Here is a 25,520-nt window from a genome sequence, read left to right on the forward strand (position 1 = left end):
GAACCATGCATGTTGCGTCTCTTTATCCTGGACTTGAGAATAACCTGCGTATCTTGGCCACTCATCACTGCTACCATTGTTAACGACTGCTATCTGGCCTAGCTAATTGATCTGTACTCTGCTGATGACTGACTCCAATCAGGATCTTAAACATAGAGAACAGATCATGTGACGATATTATTACTATTTGCATGCAGGCTCATCATAGCATATCTACAAATAAATGAGAAACGTCCAACATAGACGAATCAATAGTGTCATCCGCAACGCTCTCGCCAGTCTGCCCTGACGATCCATCGAGATCCTCACCACACAAGCCCAGAGATGGATATGACGAGGTGAAGTCAGGCCCGTTGTCCATCGCATTGAAGAAGTCGCTCAACTCCTGCGCCATTTGTAAATCACTAAAAGCTTCCCTCCCCCCTGGCTGCCAGGTTTCATTACTCGTCTGCCGCAGACCCGGATCACTCGTCTGTGATACATCTTGCGGCGAATGATCGACGTTGCTCGAGGACGGTGGAGGTGTTGCGGCCAAACTGCGCTGAGCGCGAGTCTCTCGGTCCTCCGCCGACTGTGGAGGGTTAAGGCCAAGTTTTCTCCATGCAAGCCTGAGGTCGCCGACCATCTTCCAAAGGCGACTAGAAACGTAGGACTTCGCGCTGAGGCCGCGGATCAGGTCAAGTGCAACATGGAACTCGTCGCGGACCGTTGACCCATACTCGGAAGGCGCGAGTGCCACGACCAAGAAGATGACCCCCAAAGCAGATACCAAAAAGTGATTGAAACACATCTGCTGTGTCTGGTATATGTCCGTCGACTTGTTAAGAGAGTGCAGTTTCCGAATGGTATCTTTGGCAAATCTGATAAGTGATTGGACCTTCGACTTGTTGGCTTTCAGGCTGGATGGAGAGTGGAGGATTGGTTGGAGAAGTAAGATCTTCATCTGGTTGGTTCGTAGGTGTAGAAGGAGCTGAAGCCGCTGAGGAACTCTCGTCGCCTGAGTCCATTCGCGCGATTCCCAGTCTTGGCTGAGTCTGAGACTTTCTGGGAGCTCTTCGTACCATCGATCTATCAAGTAAAGCAGGTACGATATCTCATCATCCCGAACTGCTCCGGTCGTCCTAGCGGAGTTGTATGATGTGGACCACACCTTATTGCCGATCTGGCTGTAGGCAACCATTGCCTTCAAATACGGAACGGCATCGTCCTGGGAAATTGGACGATGGGTATTAGAAGCTTGGTCTTGTCAGAGGATAAAAGAGGGTAGCCTACCGGTTCTGGCAGATTTCTATCAACATCGCAATGATGCATGACAAACGGCAGGCCGGCACCGAATCCCCACCGTCGGTCTAAAGTGTAAACACACCAGAAGAGTCTGAGTGCCACCTTCTGTTGCTCTTCCTCTCTGAAAAGCCTATTGACTGTTGCCGATTGATGAAGGCCAATCTCAAGACACCATCGGGCCGAGATTCCCACCAATCTCCAGGCTTGCAGGTCATCGCCGGTCATAAAGCTGTAGATGGCCTGTTTTTTTATGAGCAAGGAACCTGGAATTGAGGCTATGTGTACCACACTCACCAGAAGAACGAAGAGCATTGTGTTCTTTATCCCAGCCGGCTCCCACAGTTTGTCATGTGATGCCTTCCTGACACCAAGGAACAAAGCTTTACCAAGCTGACTAGATCCACCGGCTTCGACAACTGACCCGGCGGAGATGACCATTTTGATCAAGTCCAAATCTAGAGGGTCAATGACCGTGGGCCCCGGCATGGCTGTAAACGCGAAGCCATTCTGAGATCCAGTAGCCATGGCTCTGTACAAAGTTCGGACGTTGTCAACCAGCTTTGTCATATTGAGAAACGGGTACTGGATCCCAATCTCGGCCTCGTAAAGATCGCAAAGTCGGATCGCCTCTTTTTCATCAATCAACCACAAGGGATCAACTGAACCAACACCGAACTCCAAAGGTGTATGAATAGAAGGGGAGGATGGGCGAGTTGGGTCAGTTGACAATGAGGAACCTTGCTTGTCGCTGTCGGTCATCGCTATGCCTTGTGCTCTGAGATGCGTCCGAGCAAGACTGATGTTGAAGGTGTAACTTGCCGAGGGCTGACAATTCTCCTGGCTCTCAGCAGACTCGACCGAAGGGTAAGCTTGGTCTGGTCGCGCCGCATTGCTACCGGGATCGGTGTAATCTGGAGATATCAAGCGACTGCGAGAAGCACTGAAAGTGTCATCAAATTGTGGAGATGAGTGAGTCTGTGTACTCAGTCTCTGTTGAGTTGGTTGTTGTTGTCTAAGCAGGGCGAGGTCTCCCTGTAGAGACGCAACCTGCTCCTTCAGAGATCGAATAGCTTGTGTATCGCCTTCACTTCTGGCTTTTAATCAATACTGAAAGCGAAAGGTAATGCAAGACAGAACTCACATTGCACCCGCGGGATTCTCCCTTTGCTTTTTCGACGCAGGGTATGCACCTTGTTGAAATTAGTAATGGGTCGAGTACAACATGCTGTGTAATTGAGGTCTTACAAGTCAAAGACTGACGCGCACACCGTAAACACGGACTTCGTCCATTGCATTTGCTTTTTCTCTTTCTGCATTCAAAACTGTAGTTGGACAAGTCAGCAAACATCCATACGTGAGGTTTCGCAACCCGAGGCCCTCTCTTACCAGGCTTTGGAGATGTACTTTCCCCTAGTGGTTCTCGGCTTGGCTGTGGTGGTCTCTCCAACTGGGGTGGTTGGAGACAAAGGGTGAGGTGCTGCTTCGGAAGTCGGCTCCATGGCGGAAACAATGTTGAGCATAAAAATTAGGAATAATGCTGATTCCTGTGTACGGTTCCTTTTCTTTCTCCACGTCCTGCGTCCTGCCTTTCTAGGCTGGCTTTCCAACAACTGACGGGAAGCGTAGACTGGGGGGAAGTTGGGCGGAATTTGGGGATAAACCCCCGCGGTTTTGAGTCTGGAGAGATGCGGGCTTCCGCGGCCCGCAGCAAACCCCGCAAAGACCACCCCGCAGGATCCACTACCTATCCCGACGTGTCCGGGGCCAGAAATTAATTTCAAGTCGCTGGCAATTGGAGGCTTGAGTCCTCTGACGTATGAACTTCATATTTAGCGGGACGCTATCATGACTTTTCTACGAGGGCAGTGAGGCTCGATACTTGGCAAATTTCTCCTTTTTCACCGCTGGACTTGTAGGAAACGCCAGCCGAAAGCGACTTGTCAAGCTATTCCAAGGGCTTATGATATCAATGATTCAAAGGCCATCATTAAAAACTTGCTGGATATTTTTGACACTATTCACCAAGTTTAAATTTGAATTGGAAGCAAATGCAAGCCAAGAGATGGCATCGTCTGGGGAAGCTGGGCTTCGGGATTACCCCCGATTCATTGTGGAGACCGGGAAAGCGGGGTGCGGAATTTCCGGAATTCGGGTTCACGCTTGGGGTTCAGAGCGGAATTGGACGATGATTTCCGAGATGTCACCGCATGAATCACTTCGTCATTTTCACGAGTTAACAAGCGAGCCTTCGCTCAATTTTAGACTGAATGACTTGACACGCGTATGCATGATCAAAGATAGGTTCGACTAACAACAGTAGTAAGGGCGGGCTGACTGGCTCTAATCGTGAACTTGGAGAGTGATTGTGAGGGCGTCATATTATGGCACAACGTTGTATTTCATGAGATCCATGCTCAAAGGATGGCGCATAGTTCCACCAGCAACCACCTGGCACGACTACAGGTACTATCATTATCGTATCAAACATTATTTCCGACCCATTAAGTTGAAGCCGCCATGGCTGCATCGACCCTCTATCGAATATGCGTCATCATGCGCGGTACCGTTCCCAGGAGGTGTGCATTCGGGCTCGCTGGCCAGCTGTGAACCTGTCTCTGCAAGTGCTGTTGCAGAGTCTTCTGTCAATCTTTTCAATTTCATATAACAATGATCGGGTTTTACGTACTGACTGGAGTAGTCCATATGATTGCGGATAGGATCGAGACCCCGCTGCCCGGGGCAGGAGTCACGACCAGTGGGACAACCCATGCTTGCGCTTGCTTGAGCAGGAGTATCCGAGACGTAGTCGCCGCTACCAGTGCAGCTGTTGCCATTGAAGGTGTGATAAAGACCAAGCCAATGGCCGATCTCATGAACAGTCGTTTTCCCATAATTAGAGCCGGTTTCACTGCCGCCAGGCAGAGTTGTGGAACGAATGGTGCAGCCGTCGTCCACAAACGCCCTCGAACCCAACCTGACGTTCTCAGGCAAGGTGCAGCGACCGTAGACCGAAGGCAAGTCTTGCAGGAAATACAAGTTGAGGGCTCGGTAGCTGCCCTGGCGGAGAGAGCGCTTCATTGCTGTGGCGTCGCCGTTTCTGGACCATTTGGTGTTGACAGTCCGGGTAGTTTGGATGAGATCGAAGCTGATTCCATGGGGTTCGAAGTTTTCCCTCATGACATCCAGCTGTTCGGACAGCATCCTCTCCTGCGAGAGCGTTTAGTTAGGGGTGGTCGGCTCGACGTGGAAGTTTACTTACAGTGAGCCAGCCGCCTGCCACTGATCTAGAAGAAGCGACGACATGAAAGTAGGTCTCGACAGTGATTGTAGAAGCAGCCAAGCGTAATGTTCCGTTGCTGGACTCCAACGCCTCTTGTTGAGCGAGTACTTTGGAGATCTCCATATGCTCGACTGACGGCTCCTCGTTGCCACATTCGAACTGCTCCTTTTTCTGGGTCGCAGCACCAGATACCAACGCAATGAAGGCCATAAAACAGCCAAATTTGAGGTGCATGGCTGAGAAGCAAAATGCTGAAGAAGGGACTGATGTTGTTGTGAGGTCAAATTCTAATGTTGAACTGAAGTATGGCGTATGAAATAAGTCGTGAAAAAGTCTCAGTATTGGGTAGAAATCGATTATACCCTTACAATAGTCGCCTAATCTCGTGAAGCCAATATCTCAGTCGTGCAAATGCGCCCTCTCCAGGTGAATGACGTTTGTGTCAGTCAAATCGGGACAATGAATGACGGTCAGCGGGTTGACAGGATGCCAGACTGAACAAATCAAATCTCAAGGTTTCTGATCAATGTTGTAAGCCAAGTCGATATTAGATGATTATAGGAAAGAAGTAGTAAGGTGAGCGGACTTGGCTGCCTTCCTCGCTCAGAGGCTCCGGGAACCAAGAGAGACAGTTCGGTGAGGTGCGACTCGAAATAACAGAAGGAGACATCTCTGGGGGTAAAGATCTCACCGAAGAGATGTCTTGGAGATTCTTTTCTGGCCCGCTGATGTAAGATCGTATCATCATACCGAGCTTCGATGAATCCCTGCCAAGTTGAACAGCCTCACTAATCACAGCCAATGACACCGGGTAATTGAAGTGAGAACCAGAATTGAATTGCGGCAACTGAAACTAATAATCTATATTCGCCGATCATGCCGGGCATGATCGGGCGCAGGGCGCATAATGATTCGGGAGCACGCGCATGCTCCAGGAGCCCGTGCTACACTTCTATCCAGCATTCCGGAGAACAGACTAGGCAGATACCTTCATTGAGGGTGTAGTCTGCCATGATTATTGATGGCTACCGTCAAACCTCGTGTTTGCGTCATCTAGCCATGCGTGGCTTGATTGATCGTGGAGGGTGTGGTCTGGCCTCCCGGTAAGGCAAGGAGGCAAATCCCAAAAAACTAGTCTTGTGTAGAAGCATGTAGTTCGATGTTCTAGACACCGGAAACACGGTTCGTTTATTAAATGCAAGCACAAGCCATCCCGCTGCGTGGCCTCTGGAACACGGCATCAGCGGCCGCTCCCGCCTGCAAAGATCGGGCGATCTCTGTTCCCAAGTGATTGGTAGTGAGGAAAAGGCAAGGTGAAGCCACAAGTTCCCGCCTGCAACTACAAATCTTCTCCTGATGAGATTTAAAATTGATCGAAAAACATGCTCGATTCATTATTGCATGCAACAAGTGCGGCATTGGTGACGTAGGCATAGGCATACCGGAATGGACTATTACTTCATCGTTCAAGATAATCACTGCAGTCCTGCGAGTTATTTTTGGGCCTATATGATTCTAGAAGCATTTGGGGTTTCATCAATGTCCTCGTTGATTGTATTGGGTATCATACTCTAGTCTCGTTCTTACCATGCGGACAGCGTGGCCCAGGCAGTGGCGACTTAAATATTCTTCTTGATTCAGCGTGGACGATCTCTTGTTTTTGAGGGAAAGTGGCTAGCAACTGCAAATATTTTAATTATGGAAATTGTGGCAACCTGAAAACCCAACTCAGGTAGATTCAATCCGGTGTAAGAACAGTTGGCCCGTAATAATGGACAACGTTGTCCCAAATCCGGTTGCACGTCATCTAGGAGCCCGGCCCATTTCCATTATGAAGATGTGGTACGACAGGCGAATTGAAGCCTCCAGCCTTCTACCATACGGCATTGATCGCAAGAATATTGAAATCGAAACGTTCGTTCTGGCGTAGCCCAACAGTGACATGAAGATGAAATTAAACCACATAATGAAGAGATGCACCAATACTGCCTGAAAACCCCAGAGGCTCAGGCCCAATGTGTTCGAAGAAGGCCGATATGGCGAAAACTGTCGTTCTTTGTGCCTGGCGGTTCTTTGCCAAGATTGTGGGGAACTCGGTTCATGTTTCGAAGCTTCGGGACTCACGGGCAGTACAATTCGCTCCGATGAAGGAATTCTGCTATAGTCGAAATCTGTTTCCTGGCTCTGAAACTTCTCAATCGCCTTCGCCTCTCCCAACATACCCTCGCGCGATCCATGGCCCGAATCAGACTGGCGAGTGTTGGGGTTGGCACTGTATGTTTCCGCGAAACTTGACGGGGCTTGCAAACCATGCTCTGCAGGCGTGACCGGCTCCTTTAAACCGAGATCCAGAATCGGAGACTCCAGTGCCGGGGACAGATCCATCAGAGAATCCACAAAGAACGCCACGTCGTCCAGTATGTCCTGCGCGTCGCTAGCAATACTTCTTCCGTCTTCCGATGAGCCATCGTCGCTGTGGTCGACTGCAAGTTCTGACGTGCTTGAAAGCTCTGATAGGAGCGTACGGAGCTTTTCAAGCTTCAGAGACGACTCCCGATTGCCAAGGGACAGCATCTTCGACTCGATCGAACCATGATAGACTGTCTTTCCCAACTCATATAGCAACGGATAAACCGCGATACGTAACTCCTTGGAGTTGTCGAGGATATCGTCTAGCTGCCCGGATGACACAGAAAATCCGTCAATCCATAGTGCAAAGCGCTCAGCCTCGTTGCCTATGCGCTTAGAATGGTTGGAGGATTGTACCTTCGTCCCAGAAGATATCCTGCGTCGGGCTTCGTTTAAGATTTCGTGGACTTTGAGACAGATTTGGCTAGCAAGACCTATGTCCACTGGTTGGCCGATTTCCACCAGTCTTTGCAGACCGTTATTGGCGTCCCCAGAAGATTCAGAAGGGGGCTCCATGGCGCGACGAATTGGTTCCCAAAAAAGACCTCGGCTTTTGGTACTTCTATTGTAAGTCTGGGTTTGGAAACTGCCTGGTGCCTCCGCATCCGGGTTGTCGTCAGTTGGGGGCAATTGCTTCGTTTGGTGAAAATTAAAGTGGCATTGAAAAGAACTGAGAAAGAATGAAAGTTTATCCTCCGTTGAGTGCAATCAGGCTGGAGGGTTTGGGGGCCTAAAATGCAAAAAATAGTCCAATGACATACAGACACGAGACAAAATATTACACTGCGGAAGAACATGGTATTGATGCACGTCCAGGGGTAGGTGACTTGAATTTGAAGCATACATTGGCCCGTCATCAATTGCCCAGTCTGCAGACATGCAACCCTCCGCAGAGGTGCATTCAGCCGTCAGCATGGCACCACCACTTCACCCGAGCTGTCGAGGACAGTTACCCCTCCCCGCCTTTGACTTTTCAAAATCAAAACACCGCCTCCGGGAGGAACGCTGCGATTCTCAGCAAGATTGTTTTAGCAGTCACATCCTAAACACACCAAAACCATGAGTGGGGTCGAACTCATCGTCGGCGTGGTCCTCGGAGGCGTGCCGATTATTCTAGAGGCATTTGACCGTTATGCGGCTATATATGAGTCGTTCAAGACCTTTCGCCGCCCCACTAGGGATTTGACAAGATTGACAACCACACTGAATGTCCAGAAGGCGATTTTTCGAAGTACCGTTTTTGGCCTCCTCAAAAAGGTCACCAACGACGAAGAAACGTCTCAACGGCTGCTCTCGGGGGAAACGGCGGTGATAGATTTGGACCATGCTCTCCAGCTTGAGCAGGACCAGATCAGTTGTCTCCGTGGTCTCTTCAATAGCTGGAAGGAATTGCTGGCTCTGATAAACCTGACGTTGAGTTCGATCTGCCTGGAAATGAAGATAATTTCTGATAGCCTCGCAGAAGGCGGCAAGGTTCGCTCAGATATCCCCCACCCCAAATATGACAGGTTTGATAGGATTTAACTAACTCTGAGAAAGACGTATGACCAGATCAAGGCTAGAATAAAACTTAGCTGGGGTAAACAAAGCTTCCAGAAAACCCTCAAGGAGCTCAAATATTCCATGGCCGACTTCCAAGTGTTGACCCGTAGCATCACTGAAAGCCTGACGGATATGATCGAAACCACGCATGAACTCTCTCTTCAGAAGGCATCTGATCAGTCTAAGGACATTGAGAAGTATCAACGGATCAGAGAAGCATCGGAAAGATTATACACCGTCTTAAGTCACAAGTGGACATGCGCAAGGCATCAGAAGCACACAGGAATCATTACCTTATCAGAAAATGAGGTCGATAAAGCAAACGGCTCAAGATTCGAGATCGCCATCAATTCAGCAGAAGAACCGTCGAAAGACTCCAAGATATGGCTTGAAATAGAGTCCGATCTTGCCTTGGCGGGAACCACGGAAATAAATCAGAAAGAGCGTTCATGGGACGATTTCGAGCTTTTGAGAAAGTTCGCGCAACCCATATCTCTAGAAACCACCCAGAAGAATGACGGAAACCTTCTCACGGCACATCGAAACTCTGACACATCCAAGAGAGCATCACCATCGAGAAGCGACTCAGGTGTCGACTTGAGGAATCCCAAGCAGACCGTTCCAAGTTCGATACAATACACACATACCACAGCCTCGATTGAACTGGATCTGATGGATGATTTGTGTCGCCACTTAGAAGAAAGTTGCTCTGTCAGCGATTCTGGCTGCTTGGGATTTATCAGAGACGTCGGAGTCCATCACTTTTGGCGACACGCCCCGCAGCCAGTCAGTGAGAACAGCCAGATGACGCTTGCGGAGTTAATATCCTGGATATCGGCCGACCAGTACTCGCGCACGATGTCTCGCGCAAACACGACGAGAATAGCTGGGTCTCTCGCGGGTGCCGTATTGCAGTACCACTCCACACCTTGGCTGCCGGAGGCATGGCAAAGCAGCCACGTCCTGTTCCTGGGCGTCGACACCCAAAAAGACGAGGTCACGGCCCCAAGTCCGTATTTCAGAGCTGAGATTCCAAAATTTCAAATCTCTGGCGGGGAAGATGATGGAAGTCACACGCCGGGGAACTCCAGTCCGACATCTTCGACGAGCCAGGCTCCGACTACCGTCGCGTCAAGTGATCCCGAGATAACTGGCATTGCCATTTCAGGATCAGTCAGAAACACGTTGCTCTTCTGCTTGGGTGTTGTTCTCCTGGAACTGGGTTACAACAAATCCTGGTCACTTTTGTCGGCGGATGTTGCGGAGTCTGCAAATTCGGCAGTGCGTCAATCCGACTACTTGTTAGCAGATATATTGGCTACCCGGCCATTACTTCGACGAAATATGGGACCAAAGTACGTCAACATTGTACGGAAATGTCTGGGATGCGACTTCGGTCTTGGCGAAAACGACTTCAAGAATGAAAATCTTCAGGGGAGATTTCTTGAGGAAGTAATACTTGGTCTGAAATCCATTGAACGCGTTGTCATGAAGGTGTGAGTTGTCCAGGCGCCTGGAAGGAGTATGCCTTTGCCCTTGGCAGGACAAAGAGAAAGCCGGGGTCGATTGGCTGAAGTAACCAGCTTGCTCTGCACAACTTCAATATCCCTGTTGTGCCATCTGAGCATGTATTGCGGGTACTCAAAGATCCACGATGAATGTAGGGACGACTCGAAGCATATATTCAAAGGAATCACGATAGCGAGTGCCAAACTGTGATATCCTACATAGGTATATTAACCTCCGAACTACACCTATGGCTCTCCCACACCTCTAATCTGCAACGCACTTTGCCCGCCAATACTACGTTTTCTGTTCCCGAACTCAGAAACCAGAAAGATGCATACAAAATCGTTCCTAGGTGTGGTTATCACTATCACGATCTTCCTCCACGGCGTGCCGGCTCCGCCGATAGTTGTCGGCGCCATCATCCCATTGGTCGTTACAGGCGGGAGTTACGGCATAGTAGCGGCCAGTATCGCAGACGAAGCCAAGCGCAAAGACACAAAAGACAGAGAGTTCGAGAAACCCGCCATTGTTAGGCCTGCCAGAATGGTGCGTAAAGTTGCTGCCAAGATGGAAAGGACTCCAGATGGGCCTGGCTTGGCTCCCCCTGGAGTACCTCAGTTCAATTGGGACAGCTGCTTTCACGAGGCACGCCAGTCACAGATCGTCGTCGAGGGTCCAGTTGGAAATCATGGTATTCGGGCTATTGGGCTGCCGCCTGTTTGCATGAATCTGGCAGTCGTGCTGGGAGGAGATGTCAATGGGACCGCTACACCAATCCCGTGCGGTTCGGACTGCATGGATTGGGTGAACATGACGCCTGGTAATCATGATGGAGTTCGCCACATGATCAACAGCAAGTTACTGGAGAAGAAGTGAAGGAGAAAAGACGGTAGTATGTGCTACCGGCTGATGCGTGAGCAGCTAGTGCGACATTTGTATGGCTCCGGTCGCCGAGGGAAAAACGGAAATGGCTATTCTAAAGACCGAAGAGTTTTCTTTTCTTTTCTAAATATTATAGGCAACGACCCTTGGGACGGTGTTTCTCGCGGATATCGTCTACAATCGCGTTACCAACTCGCTGAACTCATCTTTACACATCTCTACCGTTGCCCTAGTTCACTCTTTAACCATTGTCTCCAGCCCTCGTCAGCCAAGATGGATCTGACTCGTGCTTCTAGCCATTCTGTGTTCCCCCAGAAGCCCCAAGACGCCTGAAAACGGCACCAGTCGACAAGCGCGGTCTCCCAATGGCGCACGAACACACTCCAAGTGTACTCAGAAGGACCTTTGCCCGAAGGCTTCTCTTTGAGTAGAGTCTGTAAGTACTGCTCCAAAAGAGTATTTTCACCCTTATCCATTGACAGTTGGTCGGGGATATCCTCGTGATGAGTGAGCATCTCGAGAGGAACTGAGCATGTAAACAGCTTGGCAAGATCACAAGCTCCGACTCCCAACCCAGCGTACTGAAAGTCGAAAAAGGCAACCTTGTCGCCTGCATGATTTGTAAAGAGGTTCTCGGATTTGACATCGCCGTGGATGTAGGTCTCGAAAGATCTTCCTGATGGTGTGAGAAAGTCCGCCACTAACTCTGCAATAGACTTGTTGAAGCCGTCGACGGGATCGCAGAAGGCTGAAGACCATTCCGAGTAGTCATCGCGGCAGAGCGAACCGTATTCCTTCCGTCTTGTGGCGAGGTAGGTGTATCCTCCATTGAGCCACAGCTTGGGGTCACTTGGTGCCTTCCCAGCTTCTCTGCGCTTCTGCTCTTCCAGCGGGGGCAGAAGAAACTTGTCGAGGTCGTCTGGCAGGGACGACCATGAGCTTCCGTGGTATTTCGCGAGCCAGTCTAGGGATGCCTTCACCTGTAGGCGATTAAGGACTAGCCTTTTCTCTCCGGCAACGGGGAAGCCAGGACGAAGATCGGTGATGATGGTTGCCGTCATGGCTTGAAGCTCCTCCGCGCGAGGTTTCCCACTCAGATCTCGGGTAGATGCCAGACATTGGGCTACAGAAACGTCTTCCCCAAGGCGCGGGGCGATCTCCGAGTAGAAGTACTGCTCAACTTCGTAGCTGAGCATCTTTCGCAGGTGCCCCTCGTCTCCAGTCTTTCCGACAGGCGGTGAGATAAGCTTGAGGATGAGGTGGTATGAACCCTGGGGGTCTGGTCGCAGTTTCGGTGAGATGGCATTCGCATTAAACAAGCCGTTCATTTCGTGAGACGGGCGAGCTCTGATAGCGCAGATCTGACCGTAACCTGCCCACAGACTTTGGAGCTCGATGAGGGACACGAGCTCAAGGCCGAGCCACGCAAGCATGATATCGGCAACGCGCGCAGGCTCTTTGAGGGATGCCATGGTGAGGGAGACAGCTGCCGCGGCAAGAATGAACTGAGTCGAGTCGGATTCGATTTCTGGGGGTGAGGTTCCGGCAACTAGCTGGGTGAAATTAGAGGCGAGTTGAAAGCTACCGGCGTCGTCCATTTCGACGGGGTTATTATTATTCCGCAGCGCACTTCATTCACTCCCAGTGACAAGAGTGAGTGATGAGAGAATCATAGGCTTGGCAGCAATCTCTACTCAACTTAGGTACACTGGTGACTTCTTCAAAATTGGTTTTAGTTCACCAATTGCCGAGAACAAGAAAACTATAACCTAATATCATATTCAAGCCGCGGCTTACTTGATTCGCTCCCGGTTGTCTAGTTGCAACACGTTAAATGCAGCTCATAAGCTCCGAATGCCAGCTGGCGCCAGCTGGAATAGTCTCAAGGAAAAGTCAGAGCTCGGACTTAATCGTCTTACTTCTTACTCACCGTCATCATGAAATGAGGTAGTCACCTAGGAGAACAGTGATCTCAACGGAACTGAATCTTTGCGAGGAGAATTTCATTTCAAGAAACAGGAAGTGTCTATTTGTCCCAATTGCGACTCAGTCAGCAGACATTCTACGGCCATCAGGGTTCCAGCGACCCACACCTGCCTCTTCTGCTATTTAACGACAGGTCACCTCTCATCACGATCCACGAGCCTTCAGAGAGCACCTAAAGAGTCAAATTTCTGATTTGAAGAACCATTTATCGTCATGGGAAGACTCCAACCGTCGGTCGGACAGCCACCGGCGAGCTTTCGGAAAGCCGCCAGGGCCAAGAAAGCTAAAGTCACTCTCAACCAACTCATTCCGTCCCTACTACCTACGCATCCGCGGGCCCGACTCGGTATCGACGCTGCAGAGCTCATTATTGAGCCGAAGGCAATCAAAAAACAGCTAGTAGCTTCGAAAGCAGACTCACCATCTCAACCTGGCGAACCGCCCCGCGTTATTCTTCGGGTCGCCGATACCCTCACCGCAGCACGTGCTCTCGTACTGAGCCAAGAGAAAGACGGAGGGCGAGTCGCCATTCTCAACATGGCATCGCCGCTCACACCCGGTGGCGGGTTCATCAATGGAGCTGGCAGCCAGGAGGAGTCTCTCTGCATGCGGTGTACGCTTCTCCCTTCGCTCAAGGATGAGTGGTACCGACTGCCGGAACTTGGGGCGATTTATACCCCGGACATTTTGGTCTTCAGGGATGAGGGCGTCGAAGAGGTCCTGGAGAAGAAGGATCGTTGGTTTGTCGACTGCATCAGCGCTGCCATGCTCCGGAACCCGGAGACTGAACGAGATGAGTCGACAGGATTCAGTCACTATGTTAATGACGCGGACCGCCAACTTGTGCAAGAGAAGATGAAGATGCTTCTGCGCATATGCGAGGCTAAGAACATCGAAAAGGTTGTTCTAGGAGCTTGGGGCTGCGGTGCTTTCGGTAACCCGGTCGGAGAGGTGGCTACGGCATGGCGGAGGGTGCTGCTTCCCAGAAACGACAACAAGTCGAAGAAAAAAGGCGGCAAGGAGACTTGGAATGGCATCAAAGAGGTTGTCTTCGCGATAAAAGATGCTGGTATGGCTGACGCGTTTGAGTCTGCTTTTGGGAAAGGTCTCGAGCGCGAAGAACCCGAAGACTCTGGAGACGAGGATGAAAGTGAGGTTGATCCTGAGGAGACGAAACGGGCAGAACTCAAGGCCAGAATACGGGAACTCGAAGCTCGCATTGAGAAAGCTCCAAATGCACAGCTGAAAACTGGGCTTGCATCTATCCTTGCTGGCCTAGTGAGCCAGCTTCCACCGGACGAAGGCGAGGACACTGGCGAAGATAGTGATGATGCCATCTACAGCGATGCAGAACATGAGTAGCAACAATTTCTAAGCTCTCAGATAAACGCTAAATTGGCCGTCAGCATGCTCCGAGTTCAAGTGGGATTACTCACAAGCCCAGGGCATGAAGTGCTGTCCGTAGCACCCTGTTTGTTGAGTCCAAATGTTTCTCCAGCTCAACAAGACTGCTTTCTGAAAAGGATACGTCAGCTTACTTGCACCTTCTCTCTGACCTTTGAAGACAATACTACTCTGATGCCTAGGTGCACCGGGCCTCATAAATGGTTCTCCGGGGCTTCCACGGCTTTGATATCTTCTGTTAAGTCTTCGTACTATTACACAGGTCTCCAGGACATTTGTCTTCAAAGCTAGGAGGCTTTCTATTAATATTAATACACTCTTAATCGCCCCTAGACGTTCTTATATACTTTCCATATAATATCTCAAGCTATCGCAAGTTTTGATGCACGGACCAAATCATCTCTTCGCTGACGCTCTCGTCAATTGACTTGGCCGACTTTATTATCCGGCTTCTAGGCCACAAGCGTATCCCTGAAAATAATGTAACAGGGTAGCCATCTGCCATCTACTAGAGCTGTATCCAACACTGTTCCGACATAGGACTGACGAGGAAAAAGTTGACCATGTCCATGCTGGCAGGCGTTGTCTGCGGCGCGAGGCGAGCGCCCTTACATTCCCGGAAGAAAAGGGCCGCCGCGTGTCGCAGCTCAATACGCGCGAGGTGAACCCCAAGACATGTCCGCGAACCTGCCCCGAACGGGGCAAAGACGCCCTGGCTTGGAGCTTGGTATTCACCAGAAGGACTGATGAATCTTTCCGGGTGAAACCTGTCACGGTACATGTTAGTTCAACATCTCTCATTGCTACATCGGGCCACTGACCTCTCCGGCTGAGGATACACCATGGGATCCCTGTGGTATGAGTAGGCCTGCGTGCTCGCAGTAGTGCCTTGGGGAAGAAAATATCCGGCTAGCGTGGCACCGCCCGGCGGCACCTGTCGTGGCAAAGCACCGGGGGCCGCGCCATAGATACGCAGTGTCTCATCAATCACCGCAGATAAATACGGAAGCTTGTCCAGCTCCGCATCCGTGTACGATTCCTGCAATGCGCCGACCTCGGCTTCCAGCTTCTGCTGAATAGTCGGGTTGGAAAGGACAGCCCACACCAGGTACGTCAAAGAGACCGCCGTGGTCCCGGACCCAGCGACGACAAATCCTCCAGCCTCGAATGCAACTTGGTAGTCGGTAAAGGATTGACTGTCCTTTTCATTCGCGGCTATCACTTTGGAGAAAAGGTTCTGGGCGCCAATGCCGCTCTGCCGAGTCCTGCGAATGATGGCTTCAGCGAGCTTCTGCACGATCTCATCGGCGTTGAATTCAAGGACCGACCGAATGGGAATCCATTCGGCAAGGTTTCGCACCCATGGGAGCTCGGAGCATAAGAGCCCAAACTTGGACGCGTCTTCTATCTTTTGCAAGTGGTATGTTTTCTGGAGAAAGAGAAAAAGAGAGAAAGATCAACCCCTTGTCTCATTCTACAGAGGATGGTTTGGATTCGTAGTGACATACCTTGCCCTCATTGAGCAGGCCAAACGGTTCTCCGAAGGCCAGATGGGAGATGACATCCGCTGTCATAAAAGTCCACCACTTAAAGACATCCACTTGCCCATCCCGAAGAGCCTCTTCCTTGATCTTGCGAATTGTCAGATCTACTTTGTCAATGACGGTGGGTGCCCAATTGCTCATCAGTGCCGAGTTGCTGAAGAGCGGCGCGAACAGCTTTCTGCGCTGAGCGTGCTGCTTCGGATCGGTCATGGAGAAGACGTCCTGCGAATCGCCAACCCGGAACGACCGATACCAGGGATCCTTATCGAACCCGCCGCCGATGCGATGGATGGCCTTGAATGCCGCTTGATCGGCAAAGTCAACCTCGTTGGGGCCGACGCGGACGACAGGTCCGTACTTTTCGTGCAGCCCATGGACGTAGTGCATCCTTTTACCAGAAAGGATTTGTTTCTTGAGGACGAGGTTCGTGAACTTGGCATACCAGGGCCCCGGCACGGCACGCAATGGCGTCATGAACCCACGGTGGAATGCCTTTAGGCGAAGTCAGAGAGGTAAGCAGTGGTCAAGGATGAATAGGAAGCTTTACCTTGACAAGTGCCACCACGACAACGATGCCCGCCGCTACCAACAGCGGCTGAATGGTGAAGGACGAAATGCTCATGGTGTGAAGGGGATAGACGTCAGCGTTAACGCCAGCTTTGTTGAAAGGGACAAGCTCTACATATTGGTTGAGAGCACGCTTTAACTGCTTGTTGGCGACCTCGCGGGGTCATCATGAGATCCGATGCCCGAAGCCAACAATGACTCTAGGTCACTTGAATACATTTGCGGGATCACACCCGCTGTCTATTCTGATAGGTTAGGAAGAGATTGACCAACGAATCCTTACCAGATCTACCTATCATATCTATTCTATGGATACACAGCATTGTAGGATGAGAATTGGGGCTCGGATTTTGGAAGAAACAAGTGTCTAAGTAACGGTACAATAATAGGGTTTTCGGGGATGGGGGTGGGGGTGGGGGTGGGGGGACGGATAGTGGCCCACATCCCGTGACGTGCCCTCCACCGACCTTTAGTCAGGTCATGTTTTGTACCAAATGACGATTCGGACATTTGTCGAGCAACGTCGACACTCGAGAGATACATTGATGTGTGTGTAACTAGCTAAAAGGTGCCAAGTCGACCCAAGAGCTAAAGAAAAGGAAGGTATTCGTGTCGAATGTAAATGAGCCATATTTGGGCGTGTATGCATGGGTGGACTCATTGATTCAGTGCACACACTGACTGGTGAAGCAGTTCTGGGTCTGGAAATATTCGATCTTAACAGTGCTTGTTGTCGAAATGAATCATAGGTGATTCGGAGAATACTTCCGGCGAAAATTCGAGATTTCTTGACCTCCCCTGGTTGTCTCTTAGAAGGATTAACAAGGGCAGTTTGACGAGGGACAAAATAAGATACATCACGCCCACGAGAATCATGTACTTTGCATATCCTCGGCATTCTTGTCTCACTGTATTGAACCTATGGATAGTTGTAGAGTCTGAGATCTGCATCTGCACGAGTCTCGCTATCCCTAATCTGCTCCATCAAGTCCACCCGTCCCAGCTTCTGGACGTTGATGAGGTGGCAGGTGATGCAATTCATTTTGTTCCCATCGTCCAGGTCGTACAACGCAAAGCACTCGACCTTGACCACATCGTCGGGCAGCAGGTCAAACTCCCCAATCCCAGCCGCGGTAGCCGTCTTGTATTTGAAGTAGGTTTCCATGAACAAGAAGATCCTGCCGCGGTCGCACATGACGACCAGGGGAACCACGGTTTCGTCGGCGGCGGCGTGCAGGGGCCGATAATGCTCCATGATGGCCGACTTGCCGACGAGGGCGGGAACTCGATTGTCGGGGACTTTGAGCTCGATGTGTTCCGAGTAGAAAGCATGTTGTTTGGCGTAGTCTTTGGCGTTGAACGCTCGGATGTAGTTGAGAAAGTCTGGGACACTTAGATGGGGCATTCTGACTTGTCTGGTTCGGGTAGTTGTGGCGAGCAATACATGTAATCGACTGTAGCCAAAACCTTTCCCGTAGCGACGGGGCCCTTTACTTATTATCGAGCTGTGCGCACCAGGTCTTCCGTACGTCGGGATGTGGACCGCTTACCGGCCGGTAATGGGCAAAAGTGGCACATGAGATAGGGACTGGCGTGGTTTCTGAGTTTGAACTTGGGTTGCCGGATCCACGACTCGAGCGAGAGCCCGAAACTAGTGTGGTGGAGTTCTCTTCGTGTGGATCGTACAGCTAACATTGAACCCAGGTTCCCCGCACCCCACCTCCACACCGGCTTCAGAACGCGGAGGGGCTCTTATGGCAAGGACTCGCTCTATTGCTCGCTGTTCTTCCTAGTCTGAGTCAACGTCTCTCCTTCCAGGGCCACGTCCATGGTCGACAAACATGATGTAGAGTGCAGAGTGACTATCGTCTCTAATCAGCACTTTGGCAATTCGGATCGTACTTGCAGGCGAGGCTACTGATGCTGAAGTGAGAGATACCAGATTTAGACTTTGACTCATATCTGAAAGACCGGAGTATTTCTCATTTAGCTTATGTATGTAGATTTGGTCGTCAAATCTTCATCTTACTTTCCCAGTCATGCTTGTTTGAAAGACCACTCGTGCCACTGCCATCGCCAGCGTCCAAATAGCCGGCAACCACCCCATCCGGGTCCCATTTGCGGCGAACCTCCATGAGCCTGCCCGCGTTGGGATCGGCCCAAAACTTGGTTAGCCTCTCCTGGGAGTCCGCGTCGCCAAGGTACGATCCAACAGCGTGCGGGGCCATACTGCGCAAGACTTCCCGGGCCTATGCCGCGCACTTCCTGTCCTCTGAAGATCTTTCACAGATGGCGTAGATGCCAAAGTAGTGGTTGGACTGCATTGAGAGGGCCATGTCCTCTATCGTCCTCTCTGCGCTGCTCCTTCGCGACGTTGGGGCTATTGAGTACTAAAGAGTAAAGGACTTAGGCGTGGGCAGCTCCAGAAAAGCCTTCTCTATAACGGCGACTATGTCTAAGTTATTGTCAATATAGCAATTGTCGACGCGGTACCGGTGACCTTCGGGGTTGGCCGCGTGCTGAATATCGTTCTGGTCACTGAGAGAAGTCTCAGTGCAGATGTTAACACCCATTGAGATGTTGTGTCGAATGGCTCCTGGATAGAGGACAGGCCCTTGTTGCACGAGTGCAACGTATTCGCGGAAAAGCCACGGGTTCATGCTGTCGATATAGACACCATTAACATTCATGTTCATGTGTCCAGTGACAGGATCGTAGAATCGCTCGAGGGTGGAAATCATGGTACTTTTCCCACAGCCAGATGCTCCCACAAACGCGGCGAACTGCCCTTTCTTGATATGGAATATCACCGTCAGTTTCCTGCTGCAATTCTACCAGAGACCTTTTGCCCAGATTCACCGACAAGCTGACACCTCGCAACACCAGAGATTGTAGTCTCATAGAGTATGAGAATAGGATTTGATCAAGGTCAAAAGTCGAATACCCCGCTGGACCAACGTGCGGGTTCTCTCGAGTTTCGCGGATGGATGGCTGAAGTTCGGAAATCTAAATGAGGTAGTTTGCTGCGTTTACTGCCTTTGTCATGCGACGAGTGTACGGATTCAGGTAGACAAGCTCTGGCGGCCCATGCCAAAAGCATGTCTTTGATAGAAACTTGGGACATGCACCTCTTCGACATGTGTATTAATTGGTTGGACGCCAGATATCATCTCCTTTTCCATATGCTAATGTAAAGTGCAGGACCTTTTTATCTTCGACCTTTGTACCATTTTTCGTCGTTATTTGCAACGCAATCTGGACTGTGAACGCAGCAGAACTTAATGTTATCGAATCGCTCATCAGTTAGTTGGAAAAAGACCAGAAGCAAAGCAAGAGCGCGTCTCGACCGTTGCGAACTTTCAAGCCGCTATACTGCGCTGCCTCCAAGTACATCGAGCTGAAGTCCCAGATTTCTTCAGGTCCCATAGCAAGTGCTGTCAGTTTTAGAATTGTTTATCAAGAGACCGCATCGGCAGCTGAGGTGCCTCTTCAATAGTCAAGCCTATCGGCTTTGACGTCTCATAATCACCTTGTATCACCCACGGATTATTATCAGACCCTATACCGCTTAACTAGTATAAGTACTAACTTAATAAATCTACTTATAGATTCCTACCTAAATATAATTTATTTATATTAAGTATATATACCCTCCTTTTTTTTAGTACTTAAGCTAATTTAGCCCCTTTTAGCTAATTATATATTAATTAATATTTAATATATTATATTACTAGCTATAACTATTACTTAATAGTTATAAGCTTAAGTAATTTCTAATAATAAACTCTTATTATATATATTATTTAATATATTATTTAAGCTATTAATTAATAGATTTAATATAGTAGAGCTTATTATAGCTTTAATATCTAATTTAGCTAAATAATATAGCTAGTAATTATAAATAATATAAAATAATAAAGATCATAGAGATTATTTAGGTATTTCTTAATATATTTAGTATAATTAATATTAAATAGATAATTAATAATTTTATATATTAAGGTAGATAAAAGTTCTATATTAAGATCAAAATAAATCCCTTATATATTATAAGATTATTAAGATCTTAATATAAATATAAAATATTATTAAAATAGATACCTTAAAGTATTCCTTTAATTAAAATAAGAAAATAATTTATTAATTTTATATTTAAATAATTAATATAGGTTTTAATATTAATATAAGTAATACGCTAATTCTCTAGAGCTTTATTAATTATAATAGATAATATATTTAAATTATAATAATTATTGAACTATATAAAGTTAAGAGACATATTAATCTAAATATAACTAATAGTAATAAAAAGCTTATTATTAAGTATTTTAATATAAATAATAAGAACTTTAGTAATAAGATATCTCTTATAAAAATAAAATATTAAGATACTTTATAAAAATAAAAAGAGAATAAAGTTAATATATAAGCTATAGCTAAAGATATTATAAAGTCTATTTTATTATTATATTATTAAAAGATCCTTAAGTATAGTAATATTTATATTATACTAAAAGAAATTAAAAATAATATTAAACTAAATAACTTTATATAATAAAGATATATCTATTAATAATATTAAATTTATCTTTATTTTATTAAGAGGTCTTAATTAAATTAATAGCTATTAACTTATAAAGAGATTATAATAGATATAATATCTATTAAAGTATTAATACTTATAGATCTATTTACTTAAGTATTAAACTTCCTATATATTATTAAAAGTATTTTATTTAAATACTTTAATAGTATTTTAGTATTATTTTTAGAGGCTAACTAAAAGACTAAATTAAATATATTAACTACTAAAAGAAAGTCTATAGGTATAAAGGAGGCTAATAAGTTTTAATAATAAATTTATATATTTTATTTAGACTAACTAATAGTATTAAAGCCTCTCTCTATTATATCTAAAGGTATTAATTATACTATATAGTAAGGGGGTAATAAAAATATAATAACTACATTAATACTCTATAATAATAAGAGAGTATAAAGGGATAATAATAGAACTCTAAAGTATTTAGTCTATAATAATAAGTTTTACTTTATTATAAACTATATCTATATAAACTTATTAATCTAGCTTAAAGTTCATAATCTAAATAATATTAATAATAAGAGATAAATTAATACTAAATATAAATAGTTATTAATATTATTTTATAGCTACTTTAAGAGGAAACTTAATAATATAAATATTAATATAAATAATATATAAAAGGATAGAAAGTTTAATATAGACTTATATAATTAGAGAGACTATAATAGAAATAGAGAGCCCTCTTATTTATACTCTTAATTAAAAGATTAAAAGGATAAGTAGATATCCTTTTATACTACTTTATATATTAATATAGAGTTAATTTTCTTTTTTTATATTACTACTTTAAGTTTTATTAATAATAATACCCTCTATAATAGTATAATTATAAACTATAATATAGACTTTTATATATATAATAATATAAACTATATCAAAGATTTAAACTATATTTATATTAAAGTTATTCTTATTAATAATAGAGAAATTATAGCTATTACTATTAAATTAATAAAGGTATAGCTAAACTAAAGAGGTAAAGAGATATATTATTTATATATTTATAAAGTCTAATATTATTTATTTTATTTTATAACGTTATTATTATTTAGCTAACTTAAGAAGAAGGGTTTATTATTCTTCTAGAGAGTCTCTAAGCTTCTAAATAAATAAAATAAAGTAGTATATATAATACTTTTACTTTATAGCTAATATATTCTTAAATACTATAAATTTAATATAGATATAGACTATAATAATACTAAATCTCTATTATAAATAGTCTACTTTAATATATTAAAAGATAAAACTAATTAGTTATATATAGAATTTAAGTCTTTATTATTATTATATATAAATAAAATAAAAGCTTAGCTTTAATATAAAAGGCTTAATTATCTAAATATATAAGGTTTTAAATAACTTATAAAGATAATAATAAGTATTAAACTTAAAGAAATTATAAAAAATAAATATAAAGTATATACTATTAGTAAGGTAATTTAATAAATATTAAAGAGAACTCCTAATTATTAGCTAATAGCACTAAGTAGTTATATAATTATTAACTTCTTTATAATAAGTAATTTATATAATAGAAAGAAGATTCTATTACTTTTATATAATTAATAGTTTAAATTTATATAGAGATAACCTCTTTATATATATAAGGAGAGCCTTAAAGTAATTTAGAATATTATAACCTTCTCTAAATAATAATATAATATACCTATATTTATTTTATACCGTAATTAGGACTTTATATTATATAATATATTCAAGATATAAATAATAATAAAAAATAAACTTATTAAGTATTTAGCTAATTATATAGGTATTTAGAACCCTACTAAAAGATATAGGGGATATATCTTTATAATTATAAGAGCTTTAAGATATTAGTTGAAATTCTCTAAATCTCTAGCTTTAGAGCTTATAAGAGTAATAATTTATATAGCTAACTAGCTTAACTATTAGTATTATAACTAAAAGACTTTAAAAGGCTTAATTAATAAGTAGTTAAGTAAATAATTAGATATAACTTATTATTATACTAAAAAGCTATAAGTTATTTATTTTAAGAGATATAAATACTAAGTATATCTATTAATAATAATATATAAAAGAGATAAATAATATATACATAAGATACTTCTATATATATATATTAGATACCTCTATAGATATAATAATATAAATATATATTATATTTAGATACTATTATTAAATAAAGTCCTTTATACTTAAGATATTATATTTAATAAAAATATTATATATAATCTTAATACTAAAGATATAAGTACTTTATATTAAAAAGAACTTTAGATTTAATTTAAATAGCTTAAAATACTATATTTAAACCTAGTTAACAAGGAATTACTATTTAATTTATCTATTTAAAATAGTAATAAGCTACTTTATATAAAATTAATTTAGCTAGTTTAATAATAATAACTTAAGAAATAGTAAGACTTTAATATTAATTTAGAATAATAGTTATTAAGTTTTAGCCTATTTTATAAAGTATTAATTAATATTATTATTTTAACTAAAGGGGTAATAAGAAATATAAATATAGTATTACTATTACTATTAGCTTAATCTACTTCTTCTTAAGTAATTAATAAGAGGCTAGAATGCTTATAGTAATCTAGTACTCTATTTCTAGCTAATAAGAATAGCCCTCTATATTTAAGTTAATAAGTTCCTCTATAGGTAGATATTTTATTAGTTAAAGTAAGATTTTAGCTAATACCTATTATTATATCTATTATACTAGCTAGCCCTATAAATCCTATTAAATACTTTAGGGATAGAGATAATAATAATAATAATAATAATAGAGTTAAAAATACCCCTATAAAAGAGCTATTTTAGCTTATTAATTTACTCTATTAAGTAATAGCTATCTTATTATTTACTATATAAGATTTAGCTATCTTATTATTACTATAAGAGTTATTATTAACTCTATCTTACTATTTAGTATTAATAAGGCTAACTCTACCTAAATGTTACGACCTATTAGGTATAACCAATAAAGGACGCCCCACTAGGATACTAAGCGGTTATAATAACATATTTATATATAGGATTATAGGAATACGTAAGGATCCCTTAGGAATAGAAGAACTATAGTATAGGTTACGTAACGATAAGATAAGAGATTAGATCTATATAATTAAGATACGGCATCTATATTCCAGGAAGACGGAAGCTATATGCTAAGGATACGGGAGCCGTATAGGGCATATATGGCACCCAGCAATAGGACTACCCAGGACCTATATATAGGATAGACTTGAGTCCGCTTGAGGATAAACTTCTATAGCTCTTTAGTAATTAATTTATAATTATTACTTATAATACTTTTAGTTATACCTAAGTAATAATTACTCTATAACTCTTATTAAGGCCTTAATTAATTACTAAGACCTTTAAAGACCTATAATTACTTAACTAGACCTATAAAATAACTAATTACTATTTATAGTTCTCAATCCCTAACTTACTATTAATATAAACCTACTATTAGTTAGCTAGCTATAATACTTTAATTACTCCTATTTAGTAAGTTACCCTTTAAAAACTACTAATAGTATTATAATATCTTTATAACTCTCTAGAAAGACCCCTAGCACTAGATCCTCCTCTAGCGCTAGGAAGGCCCCTATTAAAAAGAACCTTACTTAAGAACTTAGGGATTAGAGAATAAAAGTTAATAGCAATAGTAATAATAATAATACGCTTAAGGAATAGCTTAAATAAGCTAACTATAATATCTAATAGATATAGGAAATATTTAACGCTAATACCTATACTACTAAAGAACTTTAGGCCGCTATATACCTATCTAACTAGTATACTTAGGAACTTAAATAGTAGAACTATACTCTTTAAGCTGCTATTAATATTATTACTACCCCTATTATAGAAGGATAAGAGAAGCTTTAACTTAACTCTCCTAATCCTTTTAATAGATCCCTAGGATAGCTTAAGGGATTCCTTATCTAAGTTAAGAACTACTAGAATTTCTATTATAGTAACTTTAAGAATAGAACTAAAAAGGTTATCTATATATCTACCTTCCTTAAAGGATAAGCCCTTTAGTAGTTTAAACCCTTCCTTAAAGAGTACCTTAATAAGGAAATACTTAATTACTATTCTACTAAAGTTAGAGATATTTTTAGTAGCTTCTAGGGCTTTAAGTCTACTCTAAAGTCTCTATTCTAAGACCCTAATGAGAAATAATAAGCTAAATAAGACTTACTTTACCTTAAATAGACTAAGTTAGCTAAGGACTACGCTATAGAGTTCTAATAGATCTATACCTAGCTAGACTTAACTAATAAAGGTAAGATCTTTATATTCTATAATAACCTTAAGGATAAAATTAAGGATAAAATTATTAAGGTTAATAGACCTAAAGACTTCCTCTAGTATACTAAGCTTACTATTAAGATTAATAACTAACTATATAAGCAATATAAAGAGAAAGGTAAATAATAATAACCTATTAACTCTAGCTATAAGTACTAGTAGTAGCCTAGATACCATAATAACA

General features: G+C 43.9%; 6 protein-coding genes across 6 annotated transcripts; 2 read left to right on the forward strand and 4 right to left on the reverse strand.

Moving 5' to 3' along the window:
• Positions 1-464: 464 nt before the first annotated feature.
• CkaCkLH20_03194 (fungal specific transcription factor domain-containing protein) lies at positions 465-7,489 on the reverse strand (the record flags this gene model as incomplete). Its single annotated transcript, XM_038885913.1, has 7 exons — positions 465-571; positions 640-1,207; positions 1,273-1,524; positions 1,579-2,224; positions 3,971-4,491; positions 4,544-4,827; positions 6,787-7,489. 7 exons carry the CDS (start codon positions 7,487-7,489, stop codon positions 465-467), a joined length of 3,081 nt encoding a protein of 1,026 aa, XP_038749112.1.
• A 2,865-nt stretch (positions 7,490-10,354) lies between these two features.
• CkaCkLH20_03195 (uncharacterized protein) lies at positions 10,355-10,900 on the forward strand (the record flags this gene model as incomplete). The annotated part of the gene is made up of 1 exon (XM_038885914.1): positions 10,355-10,900. One exon carries the CDS (start codon positions 10,355-10,357, stop codon positions 10,898-10,900), a length of 546 nt encoding a protein of 181 aa, XP_038749113.1.
• A 224-nt stretch (positions 10,901-11,124) lies between these two features.
• On the reverse strand, positions 11,125-12,504 carry CkaCkLH20_03196 (uncharacterized protein; the record flags this gene model as incomplete). The annotated part of the gene is made up of 1 exon (XM_038885915.1): positions 11,125-12,504. One exon carries the CDS (start codon positions 12,502-12,504, stop codon positions 11,125-11,127), a length of 1,380 nt encoding a protein of 459 aa, XP_038749114.1.
• A 925-nt stretch (positions 12,505-13,429) lies between these two features.
• On the forward strand, positions 13,430-14,254 carry CkaCkLH20_03197 (uncharacterized protein; the record flags this gene model as incomplete). The annotated part of the gene is made up of 1 exon (XM_038885916.1): positions 13,430-14,254. One exon carries the CDS (start codon positions 13,430-13,432, stop codon positions 14,252-14,254), a length of 825 nt encoding a protein of 274 aa, XP_038749115.1.
• Positions 14,255-14,804: 550 nt separating this feature from the next.
• CkaCkLH20_03198 (uncharacterized protein) lies at positions 14,805-16,462 on the reverse strand (the record flags this gene model as incomplete). The annotated part of the gene is made up of 4 exons (XM_038885917.1): positions 14,805-15,063; positions 15,118-15,725; positions 15,805-16,332; positions 16,388-16,462. The coding sequence occupies 4 exons, from the start codon at positions 16,460-16,462 to the stop codon at positions 14,805-14,807; spliced, it is 1,470 nt and encodes a 489-aa protein (XP_038749116.1).
• An 864-nt stretch (positions 16,463-17,326) lies between these two features.
• Positions 17,327-19,148, reverse strand: CkaCkLH20_03199 (uncharacterized protein; the record flags this gene model as incomplete). Its single annotated transcript, XM_038885918.1, has 3 exons — positions 17,327-17,790; positions 18,437-18,656; positions 18,894-19,148. The coding sequence occupies 3 exons, from the start codon at positions 19,146-19,148 to the stop codon at positions 17,327-17,329; spliced, it is 939 nt and encodes a 312-aa protein (XP_038749117.1).
• Positions 19,149-25,520: the final 6,372 nt, after the last annotated feature.

This window comes from Colletotrichum karsti (genome assembly GCF_011947395.1).
Source record: "Colletotrichum karsti strain CkLH20 chromosome Unknown Scaffold7, whole genome shotgun sequence".
Taxonomy (NCBI): Eukaryota; Fungi; Ascomycota; class Sordariomycetes; order Glomerellales; family Glomerellaceae; genus Colletotrichum; species Colletotrichum karsti.